General features: G+C 37.7%; 2 protein-coding genes and 1 long non-coding RNA gene across 5 annotated transcripts in view; all 3 read right to left on the bottom strand.

Moving 5' to 3' along the window:
- Positions 1-118: 118 nt before the first annotated feature.
- Positions 119-14,039, bottom strand: atg4da (autophagy related 4D, cysteine peptidase a). The gene is made up of 11 exons (XM_082164233.1): positions 13,729-14,039; positions 11,314-11,541; positions 11,064-11,147; positions 10,415-10,588; positions 8,940-9,297; positions 8,791-8,855; positions 8,541-8,692; positions 7,919-7,997; positions 7,761-7,837; positions 7,533-7,652; positions 119-3,242 (listed from the first exon to the last, which is right to left on the bottom strand). Exons 2-11 carry the CDS (start codon positions 11,498-11,500, stop codon positions 3,063-3,065), a joined length of 1,476 nt encoding a protein of 491 aa, XP_082020359.1. The 5' UTR covers positions 11,501-11,541; positions 13,729-14,039; the 3' UTR covers positions 119-3,062.
- On the bottom strand, positions 3,251-7,526 carry LOC309494827. The gene is made up of 3 exons (XR_014204440.1): positions 5,901-7,526; positions 3,572-5,711; positions 3,251-3,418 (listed from the first exon to the last, which is right to left on the bottom strand). It is a non-coding gene; the product is annotated as an uncharacterized lncRNA (long non-coding RNA).
- Positions 14,040-14,875: 836 nt separating the features above from the next.
- The window catches only part of mast1a (microtubule associated serine/threonine kinase 1a), a 59,947-nt gene continuing 47,162 nt past the window's right edge, over positions 14,876-27,660 (bottom strand). For 2 of the 3 annotated variants that reach the window (XM_082164191.1, XM_082164192.1), the window contains exons 16-27: positions 27,417-27,582; positions 26,727-26,828; positions 25,493-25,615; positions 25,296-25,405; positions 23,598-23,758; positions 23,221-23,486; positions 22,893-23,126; positions 22,514-22,743; positions 22,283-22,405; positions 21,978-22,111; positions 21,705-21,892; positions 14,876-21,602 (exon numbers count right to left, since the gene is read on the bottom strand). In XM_082164191.1, coding sequence (XP_082020317.1) covers positions 19,852-21,602; positions 21,705-21,892; positions 21,978-22,111; positions 22,283-22,405; positions 22,514-22,743; positions 22,893-23,126; positions 23,221-23,486; positions 23,598-23,758; positions 25,296-25,405; positions 25,493-25,615; positions 26,727-26,828; positions 27,417-27,582 — 3,588 coding nt within the window. In that variant the 3' untranslated portion in view covers positions 14,876-19,851. Of the gene's footprint in view, positions 21,603-21,704; positions 21,893-21,977; positions 22,112-22,282; positions 22,406-22,513; positions 22,744-22,868; positions 23,127-23,220; positions 23,487-23,597; positions 23,759-25,295; positions 25,406-25,492; positions 25,616-26,726; positions 26,829-27,416; positions 27,583-27,660 lie in introns of all 3 variants that reach the window. The other variant, XM_082164190.1, reaches the window with a different exon arrangement.

Here is a 27,660-nt window from a genome sequence, read left to right as displayed (position 1 = left end):
TATGGCTACAAAATAAAAGCTTTTAACCATTTTTAAATAAATCAAAGTATTTAATATTGTGTCAACCTCTTTCACAGATGAATTATATTTCAAAACCCAGATTTTTTTTTTTGCAATTCAGCAACTAAAATATCTATTTTAAAAAAATCCTTAAAGTCCCCCTGTGGTGAAAATTAAGCTTTTAATGTTGTTTGTATGTCTTTGTGGTATTTTAATATGATTTAAGAAAAACCATGTGTAAATTCATAAGCCAACACCATTGCTGAGTATTTCTGTTCTTAAAACTGCAGTGAATCAAATAAAGTCTCAAAAACGCAGTTTGAAATCGCTGGTTTTTCTGATGTCACAAACTACCTTGTAACCAATCAGGTCAACCTGGTGTGAGTGAGTGGAGGCGGGGCTAATTGCATAATCATAGAACCGTGTATACTAAATGAGAAGGAAAAAAGTTTAAATATGTAATTTTGGTGATCAAAGATGAGTTTTAAGGGATACAATTATTGACTACAGGGGGACTTTAAAATTAAAAATTTGGATTTATTAATATTCACATGAACTGTATAGGTGCAAAATGATTATAAATATTTTTCTTTGCCACTGTAAACCCTATTGCTCAAAATAATTGGTTTGAGTAGACAACTTAAATTTGAACAAATTAGTTTGATCAAATTAACTTTCGAGTATTTAGAACTTTTAAAATACTTTCTTTTTCTTTTAAATTCACAAAACTGACACATTTTAAAAAATGAATTGTTTAATTGTTTTAAGTTTTTTATGAACTTGTTTCTTTTTATTTAGACAAAATTAAATTTAACTGAAACTGCACTGGGATTTTTCTTTTACCAGAATGCTTTGAAACCATGACACTCAAAAGGGAGAGTAAATGCTAACATTAAGTGTTATTTAATTATTATTTTTTGTCCAAGATTAATTTTAAGTGGGAGATTTAGTAGTGCTTAATGTTTTTCTATGCTAATTTAGAAGAAATTTGCGTTACGTTTTTTTTTTTTGCCATCATGTTGACGAGTGAAGCATGAGCTGAGTTTGAGAACAGGTATATGTTTAATGTTCTGTACAGCCACACTCATTCAGCAATTGCTATGCCGATACTATCAAAGCATTGTGCAACAAATGAACAAATCAGCATTTATTGAATTAGCTAGTTAAAACTAGCCAACTTCCACTACTAAAAGCACTTAAATTAAGATTACATGATAATTTTAAGTTAAACGTCTACTCAAATATTTAATGTTCAGAGCAATTAAAATGTATGAGCACACGATAGAAATCTGCAAGTTCTGCTCACTTAAACTTTGAATCTTTTAACTTATAAATGTTTATGTAACTGATTACCTCAATTTTTTTGAGTTCTGCCAACTTCTGGTTTACAGGGTAACTAAATATGGTCTGTTGCATTTTATTTTTTTCCCCCTTCTCTCCATGATCTTTCAGAACAGACAACTGGGGAAGGACTCATTGCAGATGACAAGTCAGAAAAAAACAAAAAACAATTTCATAATTTTTCTTTGTTCTAATTTTGACGGACTTTAGCTAAAATTACACCGAAACCTCAAAAGCAAGCAGGCCAGTAGCTCTCCAGTTCAATGGATGCATAAAAATAGATAAAAATGCACAATAATTGATCAAAATAGACAACTCAGTTCAAACAATGTTGTTTAAAAAAATACCTGAAGTTATTTTAAGGACAGATACTCAGTTGGGCAATTATAGAATTATAAGCAATTTACTTCTCTCTTACTTTTAATTCATAGTTTCCATCTTCCAATTCTGAAAAAACAAAAAATAAAATCCACACAGAGACAAATCACCCTCTCGTCCACTGGTCCTTCAGAGCATGTATGTTCAGGAGAGAGAGAATCCCAAAAAAAAAAAAAAAAAAGACAAATTAAATATCTATTATTATTCAAAAATGATTGTTCAAACACTAACAGTGACAGCAGTTCAGCTTCATCCGGTGCATCCTCAGACAGAACTATGATCAAAAATACAAGTTGTAAAAATAAAATTAACAGCTTAAATAAGAACGGACAGTAACAGCTAATTTGGTTGACCTGAATAAGCGAAAGCAAATCAGACATCAAATATTCAGACAGCTTCCAGCATCAAACTCAAATGCCACACAGTCTCCCAGAGCTTGAGGAGGTACTACGGCTGTGATTCCCCATAAAATCTACAATTAAATAAGAGAAAGCTGTAAACTGACGACAAACGCAGCACAACGACTTAAAACAAAAACACACTCAGTTCAAACACAGCTGAGAGATTTACAATATACACGACTTAGAAAACCAGACATACCACACAGCAACCAGGAGGTTTTCTCAATGTCAAAATTACCCATAATCCCTCCAGTGCTATCCTGTTATAGAGCACAGTCTCAGAGAAAAACACTTAGAGTACCCGTTTACCTTCATAAAGAGCGACACAACAGCAGGATCATGTGTGCAGTGTGTGAGACAAACAGGAGGAAGTAAAACCTTAGTGTGTATGAGACCCGAATCGGTTGAAAATTGAGCTGATAGAGAATGCTCCTCATCCATTCATGAATCATTTATAATGTATAGATCATTTACCAAAGAAATGTAGGTGTCACCCCAAAATTATAGTATGCATAAAGAAAATAAACTGTATTTTTAGAATTATTACATTTTTACACTGATAATTAAAGCATTTTTCCTCTCACAATTTTCATTACCATAATGCAAAGCATGCTTATACTGTAATGCAGTGAATTAAAATCATCTTTTTTTTTTTACTAAAACTTAGCATAAAGGCTAAATAATGTAGCTTTTTTACATCACATTACAGAGAATGAGGTTTTTTTTGGCATTACGGTAATGATAAATAGGTGGAAAATGAGTTTAACTCTCATGAAAATAATTTTAAAAATACGCAACATTTTCCTAATTAAAACCATAATTTCTTAGTTTTGAAATATGACCTAGACAGAGATTCTCAATCTTATATTTATCAGTGTACAAACGTGAGGAACAGCTGTTTCATGAGGTTCAGTGCAGTCTGTGTCACATGCCACACGCTCCTCACAGGAGCACAAACTCATCTGTGCTTCCTCTCTTATTGTTCCTGCTCGTTCTGTTGCATGAGAAAATGTTTGCAGGACCGTCCATGGCGCCCGCGCTCTGCCCCTCCAGTCCATAGTTCTGTCCCATGCCCTCCACAAATGTAAAGATGGGATACTTCTCTTTAGATGACGACAAAGCCTGAAAAGAACAACAAATATGGTTACACTTTATTTGGTAACACTTTATTTTACAGTGTCCTTGTTACATATGTTACATGTAATTAACATAGTAATAACAGTAAATTATGCAAATTAACCCTCAACCAAATCCTAATCCTATAGTTAGTACATGTAGTTGCTTAATATCACTCAGTACTTAAAGGTATAGCGGAGGATCTTTCCAAATTTTAGATAAGACCCGCCCTCTCCACTTTTTGAAAAGTTTGATTGATTAACCAGAATGATTGACAATTAGGAGGACCAATAGTTTAGACTACCCACCAGGAAGTAAAACATCCTCCGCTATACCTTTAAATATATATTACACTGTAACAATGACACCTTCAAATAAAGTGTAACCCTTTATTTAATATGTCCCTGTTACAGTGTGATTATACAATTAAGTACTGAGTGATAGTATTTAAAGTCCCTCTGTGGTGAAAATCAAGCCTTTAAATGTTGTTTATATGTCTATGTAATGTTTTTAATATGCTTTAAAGGGGTCATATGATGCGATTTCTTGTTTTCCTTTTTCTTTAGTGTGTTATGTTAGCCGTTTATGCATTTATATGATCTAAAAGTCTCAAACCTAAAGAGATATTCTTTATAAAAGTTAAGGCTCAGCCACACTTTCCTAAAACGCTTCATTCAAACACGCCCCCCACAAATCGACATCAGTGTGTGGGGACAGAGTTTCATAACAACGGCCAAATGTATACGCAAAGAAAGAAGGCGTAGTTCGAATTACAGGGACAGAAAGGGACAGAAATATCAGTTTTGGGGGGGTCAGATAATTTTTCTGATATTGTGAAAAAATATAATTACAGTTACAATACAAGTCAACTCCTATTTTCACTGTAGGAATATTTTAATGTAAAGCGATTTCAGACACCCCTATTGTGGACCATACCATTTTTAACCACCGTGGCTACAAGCAACGGAGATAGAGAACGACTTCAACTTCTCAAGCAAGTGTCAACGTTGAATGACAAAACGCTAGTTTCATAAAGTATCATTCTTTTCAACATTCCTTATTTGTATATTAAAAAATATTTAAAATAATCTAATTTAATACAGTTATAATTTTTCAATGTAAATGATTTAATTTGATTGGTAACAGCCTAGTGTCTAATTATTTTAATTGAATATATTTATCAAATTTAAGAATTTGAAATGAAAGATGGAGCATACATTTAATAAAATTAGGGGAAAATGCCCTTTATAAAGGTACAAAAAATTATTCTGAGTGTTTTCAAACAGTGATGTAATGAAACATTGACAATTTAAGTTTGAAGGGAGTAAAGCCTCTGTTTAGGCTATTAAGGAAATGTAATTTTGCCAAAAGAAAAACTTTGATGCCTACTTTGACAGCCTACTTCAGTGTGATATGTTACCATATTATCAAGCTTAACACTAAGAATTTGAATAATTGTAATGTGATGATCAGATGCAGATATCTAAATATAGGCGGTTTGTGGGTGGATTATTTATTTTTAATAGTGGATTCGGGTGACTCAAAGTGCACCAGATTAATGAATTTATCTTTAAAATGTACACATTTTTCTTGCCCCCCCAGACCCCCCTAGAGATACCAAGATCCACCAACAAAAAAATGTGGGAAACACATTAGGCTATATGATGAAAATACATTATTATGATTTGACCACCTCTGCCTCATTTAGAGCCAGGAAAAACCCTGAAATAGGCCATAGGCTTCTTGTAAAGGTATTACTTTTACTAGTAATTAGAATGGTATTTCAGTGCACTTAACTTCTAACTTTTGGGAGTTGATCAAAACAGTTCTCTTTTGGATATATAATAACAATGAGATATTCTGTAGCCTACTGATTATCAGTTTGTCGCATGTTTAGACCTTGTATGTGTGTTGCACAACACATGTTGCACTTGGCGATCACGGTGGGGATTGATATGGTAGTGGACCATGATGGTCAGAAGAAGTGAAGGAGCAGTACCCCCCAATTATGGTGGGGTAATTCGTACTCTGGGCGTAACTTATTATTCTCGCTGTATTATTGTTGCCGCCGGCGCCGCCATGGTCGTGGAGACGCTTTGTTTTTCGTTGTGAAAGCCAAACTACTTTGTTTGGCCTTCCAAAAGAGGACACAATTAGAAAACAGTGCTTAAGCTTTATTTACAACACTGTTCCAGAACAGTACAACCAAAATATATCCAACTGTGTGCTGCGCATTTTTCAGAGGACTGTTTCCAGAACCTGCAAGAGTACAAGGCTGATTCTAAAAAGTGGGGCAATTCCATCTTTGCAAGTTCAGTCTGGCGCTTCTGACTCACACATCCTGTAAGTATGTTTTCATATTTTAAGATGTTGCTGCTGACTATTCAAAGGCGAGTTTTGAGCAGTACAGAGTAGCGCTTGTTTGTCGTTTCTACGATCACAAATGCAGACATGGTTTTATGTTTACATAGTGTTCTCCCCTGATGTTCCAAATATGGTAAGGGTATTCGGGCCAATCACAATGCACTGGATCGCTGGCCAATCAGAGCACACCGCGCTTTTCAGAACGATGAGCTTTGTAAAAATCGACGTATTTCAGAAAGGCGGGGCACAGAGGAGCAACAATAATGTACGGTTTGTGTAAAATAATGACTTTTTTTAAACTAAAACCACTTAAACACATTGCATTAAACCAAATACACAAAATAATGTTCTTTTTAGAACCATCATATGACCCCTTTAAGACAAACCATGTGTAAATTCATAAGTCGACACCATTGCTGAGTATTTCCCCTTTTAAACTGCAGTGAACCAAAGACAGTCTCAAAAACACGGTTTGAAATCGCTGGTGTTTCTGACGTCACACACTACCTTGTAACCAATCAGGTCAAAGTGTGATCGTCAGTGGATCTCTGAGCTGGAGTGAGTGAGTGAGTGGAGGCGGGGCTCATTTGCATATTCATAGAACCGCGTATACTAAATGAGGCAAGGGTGTAGAGTTACAATCAAGATATTTTAAGGGATGAATAATTTTTTTTCAAGAACGTTTAAATATGTAATTTTGGTGATCAAAGATGAGTTTTAAGGGATAAAATTATTGACTACAGGAGGACTTTAGTATAGTAGGAGTAGTGTGTGGTTTAGGGTTAGTTGCATGTAATTATGCCTATTTCATAGTTTTTATTATACTATATTTAAATTAATATAGTAAATACATGTAAAAAATTCTAAATATTTACATATATAATTATTAGGGCTGCCAAGCGATGTCAGATTTTAATCGAATTACACGATTAATCTAATTAATCGCAAATAATTGCACATCAAATTCGTCTAAGAAATTACCCCCAAAAGATAATTTAAAGTCATTATTGTGCATTATTGTAAAAGCATCAAATAGACATTGCAAAAAGTAGCTTTAGAAATGTTTTTTATTCAACATAGAATTTATCACACATAAACTTTAAGGCAGATGATGACAGAATTTTCATTTTTGGGTGAATTATACCTTTAATGCGTTATTTTTTTATATGTTTTTTTTTATTTGTATAATTTTTATGATAGTAGTAGGTGGCGGTAAATGTTTAAATGAGTAAGTCATGACTTATTCATTCATTCATTGGATTCGTTCAAACGGCTGATTCATTCGTAAATGGCTCTCTTTATGAATGGACCATTGAATCACTGGTTCACCCGATTGATTCGCTCAAAACGCGGATTCATTCAGAAACGAAACACCGCTGTGTGTTGCTCAGAGACTCACAACAGTTCTGCTCTGGCTTTATAGGTAATATTGGAAAAATTTAGCATAAGCAAACAATATTGTGTCTAAAATTTAACACAATATTCTTATTTATTGAACTGTTTTATAAAATAAAAATTACATTTGCACTCGTGCTATTCGGGAGAAAAACGTCACTTGTGTGAAAATGCTTAACTATATCATGATACAAATATGAGACAAAAAAAATCATACAGGGGCATTTTTGCCCTGATATCTTAAATTTGAGGGGAATTCTAGAAACTTGAGAAAGTCTAGCAAAAATATTTTATTTTATAAAGTGCATACTAGTGCAAAAAAGTGCAAAGTGTAAGTGAATTAAAGGAGAGACGAGCACGAGCAAACGTGTTCAGCACACTGCTTTCTTCAGTGCTCATCTTCACCTTCAGCACACCTTTAGCAACTCCTTTGTTGCATTGACTTTTTTTGACTCTACGCACCAGAAGCAAAGGATGTTTACCTACTTGGATCACAACAATTACTTCTAGTGTTACGGATTCAAACAAGACACTCACTTCACTGACCGCTGAGCACAACGACTCAAAGTCTTTCTTCGTCTGTGCGTAGAACCCGATGGTACAGCTGGGATCCATACGACTGAAGTTCATCTTCCTGGGTGAGTTACAGTGAAAAGACTACGAGAGAAACGAGAGACTTCAGCTTCATACAAGACTTTGCAATTATAAATATTATAATGTTTTGTTTTTTTCTGTACAAATTAAGAGGGTTGCTTTCGGTCTCACCTCCAGAGAGAAGTTGCCTTGGGTGACGTCCACCACCGGCTGACAGTAGTGTGGGTCTAGATACAATAGCTGGTCATCTGGAAGACAGAGAGCAGCCAATCAGAGAGCAGACAGCAACACGGTAACCAATCAAAACATAGTTCTTAATAGACACATACCTTGAAAGCCAATAAAAAACAGAGAATGCTTGGGTTTCCCTCCAATAATACCTATACAGCAGTTTAACTTGAGAATGTTCTAGAAAAGGAGAGATTGTTTATTTAAAACAAATATCAACATGAGGCCATTCATTTAAGTAATTCAAAAAGTTATATTATATTAAATATAAAATAAAAATTATTTTGCCCAGTTTGCAAAGTGTTAAATCAAAAGCTTGAAAATGAAAACGCTTTCTTAAATGAAAGCTTGAAAGCAACGAAAGCTTGTTTACACCATGGAATAAAATAAATAAATATAATTAAGTAAAAAAAAAAAAAGGGTATTGCAAGTTTCCATCTCACAATTCTTTTTTTTCCGCCACGGAATTACAAAATAAAAAAGGTAATTGTGTCTTTTTATCTCATAATTCGGACTTTTTTTCTTAGAAATGCTAGTTTATATCTTGCAATTCTGAGTTTACATAAATAAATAAAAAAGTCTGAATTAAGAGATAAACTCAGAATTGTAATAAAAAAATAAAAAATTACCCAGTGGCGGAAACAAGCTTTCATAATTTAGCTATATTTTTATTTTCAAACAAATTCTTTTTTTTCCCCGTTAATTCATGTGCAGTACATGTACCTTAACACACTCAATGTAGGAGGGGTTTAAGGATTCTCCTCCGAGCCGCACTGGCACTAGAATGATGACTGATTTCCATCCCGTGCCGCCCGACTCGGACCGCTCTTGTGTGAGGGGCGATTCACACAACCCCATGACATCTCCTTTATACACTGCAGCACACACAGAGAAGCAGAAGTATGAGCTAAACATAAAGTTCCAGTTTCACTAACTGTTTTTGTCAAATGATCACATGATGCACAAGACGCACCCGTGCAGTCCTGAGCCACGTATACAGCAAGGCTGTGAAACACTGGGGTTCTAGCCACTGCTTTTCTGGTAGAAGAAAAGACATTAAATAAGCCATAAGTCACACAGTTCAGTTCAATGTACACTGATGTTCGTTTGTTCTCCTCTCACCTCAGCATATGTGCCACTACGGATGGGCCGTACCAGTCCCCTGCCCTCTTCCCGGACTCCTTTCCCAGCTCCACCAGCTGGTGGACTCCAAACGGAGCCGAGGGATGGTCCCCAAACCAAGACACCACCTTCCTGTGTAACGCCTCCACCTGAGGGTCATGTCTGGCTGCAGGGCATTGCTCAGGGGTCCGTCTGTGACCCTCAGCACTGCCAGAGCCGGGGTCCCGCTGGGAAATGGGGCTGGTCCAGGAAGAACTAAAGGAAGGCAGGGACATGCCAGTCGGGCGGGAAGGAGAGCGGGGCTTCAGCACCTCAAAATCAACGTCTGACAGCGGATGACAGTCCAACCACCTCCAGTCTGGGATATAGAGAGAAGTATGTACGCAGTTATATTGCCGTTCAAAAGTTTGGGGTCAGTAAGATTTTTTTTTTAAAGAAATTAATACTTTTATTCTGCAAGGATGCATTAAATTGATCAAAAGTGACAGTGAAGGCATTTATAATGTTACTAAAGATTTCTATTTCAAATAAATGTTGTTCTTCTATTCATCAAAGATTCCTGAAATAAAATGCATCATGGTTTCCACAAAAAATATGAAGCAGCACTGTTTTTAACATTGCTAATAATCAGAAATATTTCTTGAGTATCAAATTAGCATATTAGCTTGATTTTTGAAGGCTCATGTGACACTGAAGACAGGAGTAATGATGCTGAAAATTCAGCTTTGATCACAGAAATAAATTACATTTTAAAATATATTCAAACAGAACACAGTTCTTTGAAATTGTAATAATATTTCAAAATATTACTGTATTTGTGATCAAATAAATGCAGTCTTGGTGAGCAAGAGACTTCTTTCACAAAAATTTTTATACACTAACAGACTATATTTGTTGTGATTATGTATGGTTAATAAAAGTAATTATATACATTTAAGCAAAGTAAGGAAGTTTTGAACACTCTTTGCATCATTAATGAATTGCTTTATTGGTTGCACTTTATTTTACAGTAAGTCCACCATCAATCTACTTAATACTGAGTAATTTAAGGTAACTACATGGGTTCAGATTAGGTTCTATTAGAGCTATTACCTAATTATTACTCAGTTATTGTAATTACTACAATAAGTACATAATCCCCCGGTTTCACAGGCAAGGCGTAAGCTAGTCTCAGACTAAAATGCATGTTTGAGCTGTTTTGACTGAAAGCAACTTGCACTGATATATCTTAAAATATGTCAGTGCCATTATTTGGCTCAAGATGCACACCAGTGATGTTTTTTTCTAAGACATGTTTATAAAAGCTGCTTAAATGTCCTAATTAAACTAAGGCCCAATCCTGGCTTAATCTATACCCTGTCTGTGAAACCAGGCCGGTGTGTACAAGCAAAACAGGACTGTAAAATAAAGTGCTACTGCTTTACTTCCTGTATTTAATTCACATGCAAATCAACAAATGTGAAAGCAGCTGAGACCTGTGGGCAGGAGGTGCAGCAGTAACCCCTGTGCCAGCAGCATCTGTCCACTGCGCAGCATACAGCCCCAGCCACAGTCTGTGGTCAGACTCGATCCCTCCAGCTGAGGAAACTCCCTCCTGTAGGTGAGCCACACGCACGACACAAACACCTGCCGGAAACGCTCCACCTCGTCTGGGAACGAGACGGCATCTCAGTACAACACAATCACATTCTTTTAATCATTGTTGTGTAAGTGTTAATTCAAGCTCAAGTCAAGTAAAGTCACCTTTATTTACACTGAACAAAATTATAAATTATAATTATAAACTGCACATTTTATTGTGGCCAGCCTAAGGCACACCTGTGCAATAATCATGCTGTCTAAATCAGTATCTTGATATGCCACACCTGTGAGGTGGATGGATTATCTCGACAAAGGAGAAGTGCTCACTAACCCAGACTTGGACAGATTTGTGAACAATATTTGAGAGAAATAGGCCTTTTGTGTACATAGAAAAAGTCTTAGATCTTTGAGTTCAGCTCATAAAAATGGGGGCAAAAACAAAAGTGTTGTGTTTATCATTTTGTTCAGTGTATATAGTGCTTTTTACAATACAGATTGTTTCAAAGCAGCTTTACAGTGACAAGTGTGCAAGTGTTTACTCACCTTCACTATTGAACAGATAGGACTGACCCAGGAGGAACAGAGGGGAGGTCTTGTTGAAGGTAGTTTTAGATTTCACGGTCCAGCCTGGGAAAATGAAGAAAGGAACTTACTGAGATACAGTCAATGATATTAGATGTGGCCAGTTTTGAACATCTGACTTCAAAAATGGCCCAGGAAAAAAAGGAACAACCATTTGTGTCATTATTTTGTGTCAGTCATAGAAACCAGTTCTCAATACATGAAAACCAACCATATTTGACGTTGTTCCAGGCCGAAATGAACTTGGCTTTCAGGCGATCCACTTCATCGGGCTCTTCCCTGATGGCGTCAGGCACTGGCCCGTGGCCGTTGTGGTGTCGGGACTGGGCCGAGGGCCTGTCATCATGAGCTCCAGCGCCCACCATGTACTGAACGCCACTGGGAGACACGGAGTTCATGGTTCAGGCTGGATACAGCAGCATTACAGAAGAACGTCAGCCTGAAAAGACAGTGAAAGTAAGAGAAAACATGATATGAGGGGTTCCTTAAAATCTTGGTATATTTTTAATATCGTGAGGAATCAATAGTTGCTTGAGCTTTTGAAACAGAGCAGGTGTGCTATGACATCACGCGGTATTTTTCAGAACTCAAAACCTTCTCTAGTCCAAAAAAAAGCATTTACTGAAACTAAGCTGCGGAAATGTCTCATTCTGAGATCTGATTTCTGACATCAGAAACATTAACGTGACGCTCACACTCACATAATCAGTGATGCCTATGTATATTGATGCTAAGTAGTATGAAAAAAAATATGGTTAAATACAAGGAATGCAAAATATATCTGTACCACATCAGTTAACAGATTTTTTTTTAATGTATTGATATCAGCCGATAATGGATATTTAATTGTGCATTAATGACCTTGATCATCTAACACACATTAACACTAGTTAATAAAAAATTTAATAAAAAAAAACGACCAGGGTTTCAAGGAAATATTATCATTGAGATTGCATGGTTTTTTAAGCATTCATACCATGGTAATACAATGATATTCTAAAGTACCATGTACTGGATGTTGATAAGGACTTTTGTTAGAGATTGCAGTCACACAAAGCAATTTATAACCTATTTTAGAGCTGACTGCAAATAGAAAAATTGACGTACACACTACCGTTAAAAAATGTAGGGTCGATTCTTTTGTTTTTGAAATAGATCTCTTATGCTCAGCATGGCCACATTTATTTGATTAAAAACACAGTAAAAACAGTAATACTGTGAAAAATTATTACAATTTAAAAGAGCTGTTTTCTATGTGAATATATTTGAAAATGTAATTTATTCCTGTGATGCAAAGCTGAATTTTCAGCATCATTACTCCAGTCTTCAGTGTCACATGATCCTTCAGAAATCATTCTAATATGATGATTTGCTGCTCAAGAAACATTTCTGATTATTACCAATGTGAAAACAGTTGTGCTGCTTCATATTTTTTATTCATTTTTCAGGATTCTTTAATGAATAGAACATTGAAAGGAACAGCATTTATTTGAAATAGAAATCTATTGTTGCACTATATAAATGTCTTTACTGTCACTTTTGAAGTCGTGCAACTTTAATTGCTGACTGCGATGTGACGTCACAATAGACACTATTCAAACTAGAAGACATTCCACCTGTGTGTTACACAAACACAAAACAAGCTGTGTGGGAAACGAGTCTGTCACATGAGACCTGACTGAGGACACAAGAGTTCAAGCACACTTTACAAAAAGGAATGTGACTTCCCTTTTCCTTGTTTTCTCAAAGAAGCTTGAGCTTACAGTATAACGGTGGGAAATGAGGCAACGTCATCATTTCAGAATGAGAGACATCGTCATTGCACAATAATGCAAATTCTAAAAAAATTCCACTTCATTCTAGAGCGCTAGACTGCTTGGAGAAAGTGGACACATGTGAATTGTAAGACATGTGACCACTGAGTGCTCAGCAAAAAAAGGTCATCACAATGCATTTAGCATACTACCATACTACATTCATAAAATAATACTATTACTGCAGTATGCAGTATGTAAACAGTGTACTTGCATTTTATTTATGCGCAGAATACTTGCATCATTCATTACATGTCAAAATGTGTAATATACAACTGATTACACCGTTTCCCACAATGCAATGCGCTTGACCTACTATAAACATCATCAACCATTTTTTGGCTGCCAAAAGTGTACAAAAAAGTACAACTAGACTGCAGCTTATTGAAGTCACCTGACAAGCATTTTAGCATACTAATGTTTGAAACGTTTTGTGTCACATGCTGCCTAATAATACATAGCGTTGTAGAATACAGTATATAAGTTAGTGCACATAATGCAGTATGAAGTACGCTAGTATTTAATTTTGAACACAGCCAAAGAGGAAAATCCAGTTTGGCTGAATGTACAATAATTTCGTTGGAAATAATTAATTCGGTTTTTTTATTTTTTACCAAGTAATCGCCGAATGCCAGTCACGATTCAGATTTTAACACCATTAAAATGCACAAATAAGGCAGCCTGATTCCGGTGTTTGTGTGAAATATAAAAAAATTAAGTATGAAGACAGATATCACGTATCTTGAAATGTATGCACTCCAGAAGTCATTTTAAACAGCCAGACTAAACATTTGAAAGCTTGGCCGGGTTACCTTCACGTTAGACCCGGCATGTTTGATGTTCCGGGTATTTTTCCGACTTTTCCTATAAATAGTCGACGGCGTCCAGCTGCACGAACGCTCGTCTGGATGTCTGGCAAGGACAGGCGCTGTGAGACCGAGCTCAGGCCTTCTCAGGAGCCGTAATCTCGGCGAGTATCGATTAAAGCCGCAGTCATGAGTTCCTGCTTCTATACAATCATACACGTCGGTCGAACTGTCAGCTGAGAGATGAATAGTGTATAAATCAACGAGCGATTAAACCAGTATGCAACCACTTCCTGTTGTCATTGCGGATACACACCCTCGCTCCGCCCACCAGGCGACGTGATTGGCCAGGTTTGACAGTTGCCGTTTGATGATTGGACGATAGACACGTACGAGAAACTGTAGTCAATGAATTCTGAATTATTTATTTATTTGTTTGAATAAAATATGTACATACCATATGAATAAATTAAAACAGTTCGGAGTATCAAAAGGAAAGAAATTATGCAGTTGGTAAAACTGTTATAAATTAATTAGATCAGTTCTCATTGATTTCATGTCTGTATACGCTAGCCTACTCTACAGTCTTAAAGTAATTTTTAGAAATATGTAAGAAATAAATCAATCCTTTGTTTGTTATGATACATACATATGGTAAATTGTTAACCTTTTTATTTGGTTATTCATGTAAAGAAAGAAAAAGTCCATTTAAGATCTGGATTTTTCCATTAAAATCCTCTTGAATGTTCAATAAAAACATACTCTAAATTCTGTTTTGTGCTGATGTAATTTTGTTGTACTGTGAAGGATTACGTAAGCTTCCCTCTGACAAAGTTCATAGTAAAAAAAAACAGTAAAGGGTCATGTAGAGTTATGCTTTGTTTACATTAGAGTAAATTCTGCTTGCAGAGCACTAATAGCATCATCATTGTGTTCTGCATCACTCAGTATGATAACAGCCGGTTTTTGTATTTGCAAAAGGTCAGTTTTAGTACTGTTAACTAATAATTCGTTACTCATACTGTGATAAAGGAGGACAAAGGCTCAGTGACCAAAGGTCTATGTTGACTTGAACAAAAAAATCGAGCAATGCCTTGATGAACTTTCCTGTGTGAGTTTAGTATTATTCTCTAAAGCAAATAAAAGAAGCATGTAATTTTATACAATACATCTTTATTAATTGACTACACACACTGCACCTCAGTTAATGGACATCTGCATTAAGTGAAAGTGATGTACAGAACCAAATAAATAGAATAAATTACAGATTCGTTTCAACGCAACCTGTCCAAAATGCCACACATACACGATTCTCTTCATTTCTCCTACAGGACATTTACATTAGAACAGAATATGTTTATGTCTTTATTTTCCTCTTTGTACAGTATTGTACAGAATTGTGGACAGTTCATTAAAGCAACGTATAAAATAACTATATCCGACATGAAATAAAGTGCATTCTCAAAAGATCACATCTTGTAGGAAATTACATTAAAAAACTGAAATTTCTCAAACAAACACAAGCACTTAAGAATACATTTTGACATACGAGTGGACGACATACTTTAAATATGTGTGGATTCTTGTTTTTCAGTTCACTTTGTGATATTCTGCAGTGGAAATCAAATCATTCAAAAGCGAATAAGACAGGGTTTAACTGTGAACATTATAAAACATTAGTTGGTTCCTCTCGTATTCAATAACAGTCACATGGTATAAAGTGGAAACATTCAGGCCAGTGAAGTGTTAGACATCTTTAACCACAACTGAAAAGTCATGCATGGGAAAGGGATGAACATGACAAGAACGGCAACGTACGTTTTTTTGGATTGTTTTTTGGATTGTTACAAACATAACATTAGATATATTAACACATTCACCCAAAATCTTTACATTATTTTATGCATATGTCATCATCACTTCTCCATTTCACTGATATATCCATATAACTCTCTGTGTTGAGTTTCTGTATAATACAATAAATAAACCTATTATGCTTTTAATAGATACAAAGAAATCTTCACTAACACCAAAACCAGATATGAAACAGCAAAAGATTTCTGAAATGAAAGAGCTGCTTGAGCGATAAACAGCGTCAGAATACATTTACGGAAGGATTAATAGATATCTGAATGTCTATCCAAAGGCATTTTCATGCTACAGTATGAAATACAAATAAATAAAGCACTCTTGGTCTTGTCACTGATTGCTCCTACTCCTACTCCTAATACCACCATTTAAATATAAGGTGTAAAATAGTGACAGTGTCCCTGTTAGCCATCAGATGGCAGAATAACCCAATCTATAGACCTTATTCACAGCAGCGCCATCTTTGATTTTTAGTGGGAATGAAAGCGAGGCTGTGAGGGATAGACATGCATCTATTCAGTGGGTTGTACTGTTATTATTAGGGGTTTGAGCTAGTAGTGCTGAAACACTATTGTAATTGTTATAATTTGCAAGGATCAGCATTCTTCCCTAAAATTGATCGGGCAGACCAAACCAAAAGTGGTAGTGACTTAGGGATGATAGTACCCACCCCGTCTACAACGTCATCAAAACTCGGCCCAATCGGCCAGATGGTGGCGCTACAGCCACCATTTTTCACCCGATCAGAACCAAACCAGTGCAGAAAGATTCTCTGAATATCAATAATTATCGAAAAACGGCTAACCCTCTTGAACGGAATTAGATAATTACACCAAATTCGGTACACCTGTAGGGGCTCGGTCTGTGGTCACGTGAAAAAGGACACAACGACTGGCCACTTGGTGGTGCTGTTTTAAAAAAACTTGTAGCTACGCAACAATCAGACTGGGGTGAGTTTCCCAAAGCAAACTATGGTCGCAAGTTCTGTCGCTACCAATTAGAGTTCAATGGAAATTGCTATCATAATTTGGCTAACGATGCTTTTGTGAAACGCACCCCGATTGACTTGAAAACTGGCATGCGGTCTTTGTCCAAGGTGCCGAGATTGTTTATGAGGACATTTGCATATCTTGAAAAACACAGCCGCCATCGGCCAATGAAGTTTGAGCAGCTCAGACATGGTTAACGGAGGCCGATCAGAACGAAACTTTACCTTATGGTAGAACTCCTCATTCTGAGCAACTTTGCCTATATGACCGCCGCATGTCAATCAAATCGTTCGTTAAATATTGGACATTATTTCAAAAACCTACTTTCGCGAACTAGTCCCCTTAAAGGCCTTAAAGCGCTTGCAGCTATATTTTTGTTCTATATAATTAGTCTATATAATTGTTCTGGTTACGAAACACTGCAAAACATTCTTACCAAGAAATTTCAGTAGACTAAAACCTGGACATGAGCTGTGGAAAATTATAAGTGATTTAGGAGCTTTTTACAGCAGACATAACTGAAAACACAGTAAGTTTATCCCTCACAGCCTCGCTTTCATACCTGTCATGGCGCTGCTCCAAATAAGGTCTATTTCTGCCATACCTCAAATGGTCCTCATCATAGGATACATTTGTGTTACATTAATAAATACATGAATTAAATGATAAACCAAAAATAACAATGTCCTTATGTTCTACAATTTAACTAAAGTGTCAAAACCTAAGATATGACAGGAAATGCTTAAAAGCAGTTGATTCTTTTGAATGCACAAAAAATGTTTCAGTCTTCTTCTAAACATGTATAATTAGCTTTACTTGATAATACTGAGACAAATGCAATTTATACCATTTAGTTATTATTTTATACCAATACTTTACCATGTTTTACTACTAAAACCATAGTAGTATTAGTAGTATTACTATAGATACACTATGGTTACTGTAGTAAAGTATGGTTACTATAGTAAAACCATTGTTCATCTCCACAACTGTTTCCTAGCATTCAAGTGATGATGTCTCGGAGCCTTTAGAAATGGAAAAAGAACAAACGATGCAAAAAAAACATCAGTCGCATCCCTACAAACATTTATGTTTTGCATATGCTGAAAAATTAGAAACAAATGTTTACTGATATCTTCTTTGCATGTAGTGAACAACATTCAGATCACAAATGGCAGGGTACACCGGGTTGCCATGACAACAGTGACATGTATTGATGCTTGACTAACTATAGAATATTTTTTACCATACAATCCTCTTTCGCTCTGCACATTCCTACAACCATCATAAATGTGCTGATCCAACAGTCTCTCAAATCAGGACCTGTTATGACTCATGAAGGATGTCATCTAACATTGTGAAATGCGTAATCACTTCAAAACTTAAGGTTCCTAGTTTATGGTTTTGTTTTGAATAGTCACTGCACTATAAACATATCCAGTGCCTTACACGTTCAGACCCTTAACCAAATTCTCTAATTTTACTGATTTACAAAACGTATTAGCATTCATTTCAATATATGGCTACTTCTGAATTGCTGTCAATGTAGAAAGATGCTCTCTTTGCAGCCATATGGTGTAGTTATGACATCTACTAGTAGGCTAACTGCTCCATGCTAACCTGCCAAACCATGTCCTCTTGGTTTAAACAGATGAGGAACCCCACAGCTTAAGAATTATTATTCGGGTAGCGCATCTGACACTTGAGTGTGAGGTCAACAATCACTTTCAAGGACTATTCAGTAGCACAAAATAGAGTAAAAATGTTCTAGTTTGAGTCAAGAGCTGTGCATAACACTGACCTACATGTGAGAACGAATTAAATCAGTCTTTAAACAGCGGCTGGATACTTACAGAAAAACTGTGAGGCTTGAAACATACTCTAGGCAAGTATGCAAATGTAGAGGTGCCTGCTTGACAATGCATTGCAAGCTGGGCTTGACATTACCACGCCAACCAGACAAATTCTGGTGGATTTCAGCAGTGGCGTGTAACGTAGTATTCACTTAAACAGTCAGTTATATTTTAAGTGAATGTAAAGAGTTGAGAAAGAAAACGCATGTGTAACAGTATAATGGATCCGTGCATCAATCTTAAAGTGACAGCAGCCTAATGTACCTGCCGCCAAATTGTGATATACTATAAAAAATATCTATATGGAAATACATCCTGCACACATTATTTTATACATTGTGTGACCACAATCCATAATGCTGAAAAATATGCATTGCATTCTTTGTTGCTGCAGGATGCACTATAATGGCCATTAGCATGAACATCTACAATCAGATCAACTATTTTAACTACTGTCACGTTGCAATCTTGTCTTTTTATCTGGGCCAGATAGAATACATTTTTGTTTGATTTGACAAAAATAGCTAAATTTAGCTAAAGAAGCTAAATTTACGATATTAAAGTAGATGAAAGCTATACTTGCATGGCTGCTGAATGCACTGACTTGCCATAAAGGAACATTGATATTTACCTCAGAAGGCATCAAGCTATCATTGCCGAAAAAGATGGCTCGGCAAATATTAAATTGAAGACTGAATGCTTATGCAAACCTTGGTTTAAAATTAAAATAACACATCAATAAAATGTCAACAATTTCAGCATTCAGCATTTGTAATTCAGTATAATCAAAGAATTGGTTAAGTGTGAATTTTATAAGGGGAATGAATCTACAGTTTAGCAAACATCCCCCACGTGGCTTAAGTAGTATGCGCTAGCTGCTAATGGATATACAAAACTCCTGAATCAGGTACAAGCTATGAAACAGCTTTCAACGCAATGTGTCCTTGATGACGTTCTGTCTACGCCAAAAACTTGATATGATATTACCTTTTCAGTTTTTGTGTTTTAAGGAAATCATGTGACTGGTCACCTTAGAAAACGTAGGAACATTGTTTTGGTGTTCACAGTATTCAGCATTGTTTGATCTGTTAATGCACTTTGCGCTTGTTTTTTTGTTTTTGTTTTACCTTGTTGCATAAGCACCACGAAACATGCACCCATTCACCTTCTCACAAACACAAACACCCAACACACATTCTTGTATAATACATCTATCATAATTGTCTGACACAGCTCTGCATGTACAATAAATAACAGCCTTTAAAATAACCTTGGAGTTATTGTCCTTTGTTCAGCATAATATGATTTAGTCACTTGTTTTCACTGGTTGGAATGTCCACTAAATGTCTAAGTGCCTGAAAACATTGAATTCTGCTAAACCCCCATTAAAGGCATCTATCTTTCCAAAAAGCACAAGATCAAGAGCCATTCTTAGGAGTAACGACAGTCTTCACCTGTGGAGAGGTGATAGTTGGACTCTGACTGAATCCTTTGGAGCTTGGTCTACTCCCAGAAGCAGACTCAAATCTTCCTGGTGCACAAGCCTGGGTGACCTCCAACTCTTTGGCCTTTGGCCCCTCTTTAACAAGCCCTATAGATTTCCCTGTGCTTGTCAACTGTGGAGCCATTCCAGATCTTTCCCCGGGAGACTGAGGTTGAGATTTGGGCAGATCAGGAGGCACTCCAGTTGGAGAAGGAGTAGGAGATGGAGAGTGTTCCTCAACAATCTCCAAGAGACATTTGTCCTCCCAATCAAATGTTCCACGGTAGCAGCTGACCGGAGCCAGGGACTTGTCCTGACGAAGCTTTCCCAAAACAGAGCACTGCGCCTGGGGTGGGTGGGATGGGACAACCCCTTTGGATGGAGCTAAGGCAGTTCTCACCCTGACATCTAAAGTTCTGGTATAGGGATCTAATACGCCCTTTTTGAGACCCTCTCCGTCATCAGATCCCTTACTTGCTTTGGTTACCTCTGTGCTTGTTGTCCTCCCAGGAGCACTACATGGTATGCTTGGTTTGACTAAAGTTGAAGTCTTCCCAACATCTGTTTTCACTTCTTTCTTCCCAGTATCCTTTCCCCCATCTTTTTCCAACATGTCTTTGCTGATAACACCTGATGTACTCACAGAGCATGAAGGCTTAGTGGTTCCTTGTGCCTGGTTTTGGGGAATCTTTGTAAGACTTCCTTTGTCATTATTCCCTGCTTCCATGATGAAACTTGGATCTGTAGTTTTAGTGGACGGGGAAGACGCTGTGGCCAGGGGTGATGGAATGGAGGCAACTACACTATACTTTGACTCTGATGCTACTGGAGAAGATTTGGTCAATGGAGGCTGCCAAGTTTGGGGTTTGGCTAGGCAACTTTCCTGTAGAGTGAAAGGGGGACGCTGAGATGTTTCAACACTTGGAGATTTTTTACTACCAGGTGGAGTAATGCCACCAGGAGGAAGTGTCTCTTTGACCACCCCTGATTTAGCCTCACTAGCTTGACTTGGTTCGCCAATCCTCTCCTTGTCTCTATCCCTTTCTCTCCCAGCAAGCAAGGCATCTCTACTCAAAGGTGACTCCTGCCGGCCCAGTTTCCTGACAGGCTTCAGAACGCCCGTTTCAGGCGGTGACGGGGTCGGTTGTGTGGGTGAAGGAGAAGTTGTTGGGGCAGATGCCAGATTCTCACCCTCTATTTCCACCAAACTCTGCAGGCCAAGCTCACAGTGGAAACCATCCTTTCTATAATCCGAATGTCCAACCTCCAAACTGTGCTTTCTCATCATTCCAATCCCACCTTTCTTTTCAGATGAAGATGAAAGCGGTGACCCAAGTTTCTCTGCTGACTGCACTCTTTTGAGTAGCGGTGATCTGGGTGGCTCTGCGCTCTTGGGTCTAGGCCTTATGATCGGCGGGGACGAGTGTAGTTTGGCAGGAAAGGTTTGTGTGGTGTTGGAGCTTCCGATTGTGTGTCCAGGCAAAGGAGGTGGTGAGGATTGAGTTGGGGATGGGGTATGAGCCAGCGGAGACAAAGGAATGTTGCCAGCAGACTTGCAGCGGGCTGAACGATATTGGCGGTGTAGTTTTGGGGACAGTCCATGCAGGGAGCTGGGCCTCATATGCTGGGTTGTTGCAGGGGAATTTGGGGTACTGGAGGCAGGAGAGCTGTTCTGGGAGGAGGCACCTGGGTCAAGAAGATCAAAAGCCAGGGTTTAATGTGTCCATTAAACTTTTTAATTGTTAGTTTTCCCTTTTATAATCACAGAACACATTCTGATCTACTCACCAAGGTGGGACGACTCGGGTGTTGAGCGGTAGCTCTGGGTGGGGGAGTGACCAGACAGGCTGTGTGTTGGAGAGCCAGGAAGACTATCGCTGGATGACAGGGACCGGTTTAGAGACGACAGACTACGGCTTGTATGCAGCAGGTTGGACTGCTTAGTGATTTTGCGGAACAAAGATCCGCGCCTCTTACTGTGAATGATCATGGAAGAAAAAAGACAGAGGTGAGAAAAAAGATAAAAGATTTTCTTATATTGACGATCCTAACATATTATACCTCTCTTGTCCCTCTTTTACCGGCCTCTTACTGCGTCTAGCCATTTTGGACTTGTAACTGGACTTGCGTGCAGGTCCCACTTTAATGGAAGTGTTCTCAAAGGGCGTGGTGGTCAAGGTCACCTTGTTTCCACTCTGAACGAAGATAAAGCAAAGAAACATGCACACCTTTATCAATGAATCTTGCTCAAATCATGTGGATTCTTGAGGACAGGTGTGTTAATACTTTTCTAAGTGTTAACTAAATTTCTAACTTGCAATTTTTGCCTTGCTGATGATAACGTCTCATGTAAACTCATGTCTCACCTTAAGTATAAGCTCTACCACTTCAGTATGGACCAATCCATGCACAGATTCACCATTGACATGAGTGATGAGGTCACCAGCAGATAGTCCTGCATCCTGGGCAGGGCCTCCATCCTCCACATGCTGTGATTGGATAAAGACAGAATTACTAATTACTCCATCAACAAAACTATTGCAACATTTCTGTTCTATACTCGGTCAACTTTATCTGATGGTGTGTTGCTTTCTCACCCAGACTATGTGGTGCACACTGTAGACATCAGTGTCTCCAATGTAGACCCGAATGGCACGGAGTGTGAACCCATACTTTTTGCCAGAGCGGTGGATGGTGATCGGTGAACGGAGCACCGTGACTGTGGGGCAGTAATCACGGCTGGGAGAGGAGTCTCGTGATGAGGGGTTGGAAGAGAGAGACCGTGGAGACATAGGACTGGCCAGTGGGGAGCTACCGTGCTGCTCAACTAATTATAATACAAAAAATGACTTTTTAGGAAAGGAAATATTTTTAAGCACAGAATTTTTGCATTACAGTAATGAGAATTGGAAGGAAAATGTATAAAAAGAATGTCACAATGTAAAATCTCACGTGCGATTGGAGGCTGAACTGTACCTCCAGGAATGATGACAGACAACGCGGTGGTAGATGCAGATTTGATGACCTTGTTGCTGGGACGTGAGGTGCGTTTCTCCCCATCACTAGACATCTGCTGATGACGCGCTCGCCGAAGGACCAGATCCTTGGTCGCCCGCTGACCGACGGGGTCACCGATGGGGATCGCTGCTGTGGCCCCAGTAGAAGGTATGGCCTGTGGTGCCGATATCTCACCTGTTCTCGATGGCTTGTCTGCCAAATTTACATTCACAGAAATTACATTTTACACAACATCTGACTTCATACATAAGCACTTATTTTTTTAATTCAACTTTCCTCGACTCACCTGCCCCTTTACTGGCACTGGTTGACATCACTTCCTTCCCAGCATTCCTCTGTTCGTTCGCACTGGGCGAGGATGGAGCAGTGGTTCCCTCTACTGATGGTCCAGGGGTTTTAGTGGCACCCTGTCGTGCGGAGAGCTCTCCATCGCCCTCTTGAGGAGCCGCAAACCGGTGCGTGTCCATAAGGGCTGAAAAGCGGCGCCGGGCACCCATCGGAGGACTGAAGTCTCCATCCATATACAGAGACTCAGAGCATGACAGACGTTTCCTGTGAAAAGTATTGGAACGTGCCACATAATTTAAAAAAAGCATCTTTATGCGCAGTATTATGGTGATATATCTGACAGACATGGTTTGAATCAAACTCTCACAAACGTACATCTCAGGTGAGCTCGTCCTCCAGCTCTTGTCTCTCATGCTGAAGCTTCCCAGACTTTCCCGCTTGGCCATCTTGTCATCGCGGCGACCTTTGTGCTCTCGACGGGTGACTACAGGGGACTTCTGCTCCAGCTGGGACAGGTGCTCCATGCTGCTATACACCTAAAAAAGATAGAGAACAATGCCAAAGGCTGCTTTGTTTACACCTCACATGGGCTGTAGAAGTCTGTAGGAAGTCTGACTTTTTGAAGAATATCCTGAATGCAGTTTTCTATAGAATAAAAAGGGATGGGGATTGGTGTTGTCAAGCTAAAAAATTGACCATAAAAGTAGTCCATATGACTTATGTGGTATTTTACAAGTCTTCTGAAGCCAAAAAATTGCTTTGTCTTGGAATATAGTGCACAAGTCATATAATTACAACCATTCAAAAGTTTGGGGTCAGCAAGTATGTTTTTGAAATAATACTTTTATTCAGCAAGGACACATTCAATTTATCAAACGTGACAGTAAAGACTTAATACAAAAGATTTGCATTTCAAATAAAATATTATATAAATATTATATTTAAATAAAATATATAAAAAAAATATATATATTAAGCAGCACAACTGTTTTTAACATTGCTAATAGTCAGAAATATTTCTTGAGCAACAAATCAGCATATCAGAATGATTTCTAAAGGATCATGTGACACTGAAGACTGGAGAAATGATGCTGAAAATTCAGCTTTGATCACAGGAATAAATTATATTTTAAAATATGTTCAAACAGAAAACATTTCTATTAAATTGTAATAATATTTAACTGTTTTTACTGTATACAGTACAAAAATACAGTAATATTTTTTTATGCAAAATGCAGCCTTAGTGAGCAGAAGACCAAAAAAAAAAAAAAAATCTTACCGACCCCAAACGTTTGAATGGTAATGTATATAATTATATGGTGCTTTCCTGCTACTTTGGTGCTTGAAATCACTGATGTTGTTCATCATCCTCTCATTTTGCTGTTTCCATAATTGTGTTTGTTTTGTTGTTTATATAATCCAAGGTCTTTGTTCAGATCCTGAAGAGGGTTGCACGTCTTGAGAAGAACCCTTTAGCATATTCACGCTAAAGATGATCAGAGAATATTTATTATGTAAGTCTGCGATTGTGTTCGCTTATCTGAAGCCCACTGCTTCACACAAGTGTTTATATCAAGCACCTGCGTTCAAAACAAACACATTTAAATTCCTGCCATTTCTGGGAAAAGAAGGTTTATGCAAAGTATATTATCTGGCAGAGGAGATGTTTAGAAAATTGTTTAATGGTGATGACCTTTTCAATGGATACATGTAGGACAGGTGGGGTTAGTTGTCACATGAGTTATATGTCATAAATGTTCAAATGCACAGATGCTTTTGCCAAGACTTTAACATCTAAAAATGTTTTGTAAAAATTGTGACATCTAGCCCCAGTCTCCACTAAAACGAATCAAATGTAATGTAAAAAAAATGATGAAATTACGACCTATATAAAAAGGATGGGTGTTATTCAATTCACATTTATTTGTATAGCATTTTTTTACAACAAAAAAGCAGCTTCAAAGAAAACACACGTTTCAAATGTTGTTCCAGGGTTAATGAGTGTGTTTATGCATGCAAGAGTTTTTCTTAGAAAGAAAGCATGAAATATGGATGCAGTCATGTTAGACTGACCTTGCTGAAGCGCGGTGAGCAGGAAGAGAACTGTCTTATCTCCACCGGCTCATCATCGTTGGTGTCGTCCTCGTCGTAGGAGTTGATGTGCCTATAGCGCTCGGACCGCGCTGAGACAGAGGGAGAGTAAGAGGATGGTGAGACATAGAGTGATGCAGATCCAGGGCAGACTCAAAAGCAATTGTGAATGTCCTCACTGTCAAAATAGCTGGTGTCCTCCTCAGACTCCAGATGAGGGATGAACTCGGCCTTCTGTCGGAGTAAACCGTTCCAGTCCAATCCCGAGAAAAACGAGTGCTGCTTCAGTTCAAACGCTCCACCTGTTCACAAGGGTAAACAAACATGCATTTATAGACCATGTAAACAGATAAACATAAAATCTTAGTAAGATGATCATGGATTGTGATGCAAAACACTCAAACTGTCTGACTTGCTGTCCTTTTCTTTTTCAGAAATATATCAATATATATGTCTTAATTTATCAGTATGTCAAAGCAACGTTTTTCCATACAGTGAACAAAAACTAGGGACTGTAAATAAATAAAAAACATTATAAAATAGTCTTCTAATGACAAACAAAGTTTTGCATGGAATCACACTTGGCGCATCAAGATGGAAACATTTTCTGTACTTTTCTGTAAATTTCAATCATTTTTTCAATCACTTGACAGCTTTCATCTCATCATTTTGTCTCATAAGCTTTCATAATTTATTTTCATTGTACAGAAAACAGTGACAACTTTCACATTCTGTGACAGAAACCATCATATGAAACAACATTAAACAATGACAGAAGTTTAAGTTTTGTCTGAGTGATTATATAGACTACTATTCAAAAGTTTGGGGTCAGTAAGATTTAAAAAAAATAAATCAATACTTTTATTCAGCAAGGACGCATCAAAATGATCAAAAGTGAGAGTATGTTACTATAATGTTCCTAGTATTTCTATTTAAAATAAATGCTGCTCTTTTGAACTTTCTATTCGTAAGATTCCTGGAAAAAATTTATCAAAGTTTCCACCAAAAAAAATATTGAGCATCAAATCATATTAGAATGATTTCTGAAGGATCATGTGACACTGAAGACTGGAGTAACGAAGCTGAAAATGAACATTTTAATAGTAAATTATTTTAAATAGTAAACATATCTCAAAATATTACTGTTTTTACTGTATTTTTGATTGAATAAATGCAACATTGGTGAGCAGAAGAGACTTCTTTAAAAACATTTTAAAAATCTTACAAATCCAAAACATTTATATGGTAGTCAACAAAAAAAGATGAAATAATAATATGCATAGATGAATTGCTCACAATAAGACCAAGAACATGAATTAAATTAAAAAGGATCCAATTTGATTCCATGTTGAATCAATGGATCCATGTTCCTTGTTGAAGTTGTCTTGACAGTGAAAGCGTGGTAAAGTGTACCTGTGCCCAGTCGCACCACTGGGTTGGTTTGCAGCAGGTCAGAAATCAGGCTCTGAGCTTCACTAGGCAACGCCTCATCTCCCACAGGCCACTCAATATAATCTGCACAAACAAACGAACACGGAAATCTGTTGGCAGCACTGACGCTCTTCATCCCATTTCAGTTTATGTAATTGCAAACCTTTGCAAGAAAAACAGAGCGCTTTGGAAGAGTTCTCTGGAGGAGAAAAAAGGCTTTGCTTCTGCACTAATCAACACTGCTGTTGCTAATATTAGCACAGATGTTGCTTTTGAAGCCAGATTAGCAGAAGAGAAGTGTCAGGACACAATGTGTGTTTAAGCATTAGGATTTACCTCTGCGTGAGACACAACATTCAGGGGCGTAAAACTTTTTATGCGTTTTGGCCGTCCGTTTACACAAACGAAAAAAAACGTTTTTCAACGTTTTTTTTTAAAGGTCCCCGTGTAAACAACAAAAACGCGAATCTACGTCATGCACATGCGTATTACGTGTTCAGTCTATAGTGTTTCATCGCCATCTAATGGCCTGGCATACAGAATACAGCGTTTCAGAATCGCTTTCGCGGATCCGTGTGAACGGGAATCGTTCTGAAAATGGTGGCGTTTGTATGTGGAAAACTTCTCAGTTTTAAGCATATCGTTGTCGTTTAAATGTACCCTCTGACTCACCTGTGATCACCTGACCAAAGAGCTCTTCAGGCGTGTCTCCGAAGAACGGCACACAGCCCACTAGGAATTCGTAGAGGATGATCCCCATGGCCCACCAGTCCACTGGTTTCCCATAGCCCTGCCTGAGAATGACCTCTGGGGCAATATACTCCGGTGTGCCGCACACCTGAGACAGAGACAGAGACATTACGGCCGTGTTTACACCTGGTATGCAATCCCTTCACAACAAGACAAGCGTCATTAC

This window comes from Leuciscus leuciscus, assembly GCF_965113295.1.
Source record: "Leuciscus leuciscus genome assembly, chromosome: 3".
In the NCBI taxonomy this organism is placed as follows: domain Eukaryota; kingdom Metazoa; phylum Chordata; class Actinopteri; order Cypriniformes; family Leuciscidae; genus Leuciscus; species Leuciscus leuciscus.
Note: the sequence above shows the minus strand (reverse complement) of the source record. Positions and strands in the feature narration are given on the sequence as shown.

Coding starts and splice junctions, on each gene's coding strand:
- atg4da (XM_082164233.1), bottom strand. CDS start 11,500: ATGAACTCCGTGTCTCCCAGTGGCGTTCAGTACATGGTGGGCGCTGGA. Junction 10,589..11,063: donor CTATCTGTTCAATAGTGAAG/GTGAGTAAACAC, acceptor TCTCGTTCCCAG/ACGAGGTGGAGCGTTTCCGG. Junction 8,856..8,939: donor GTAGTGGCACATATGCTGAG/GTGAGAGGAGAA, acceptor TTCTTCTACCAG/AAAAGCAGTGGCTAGAACCC.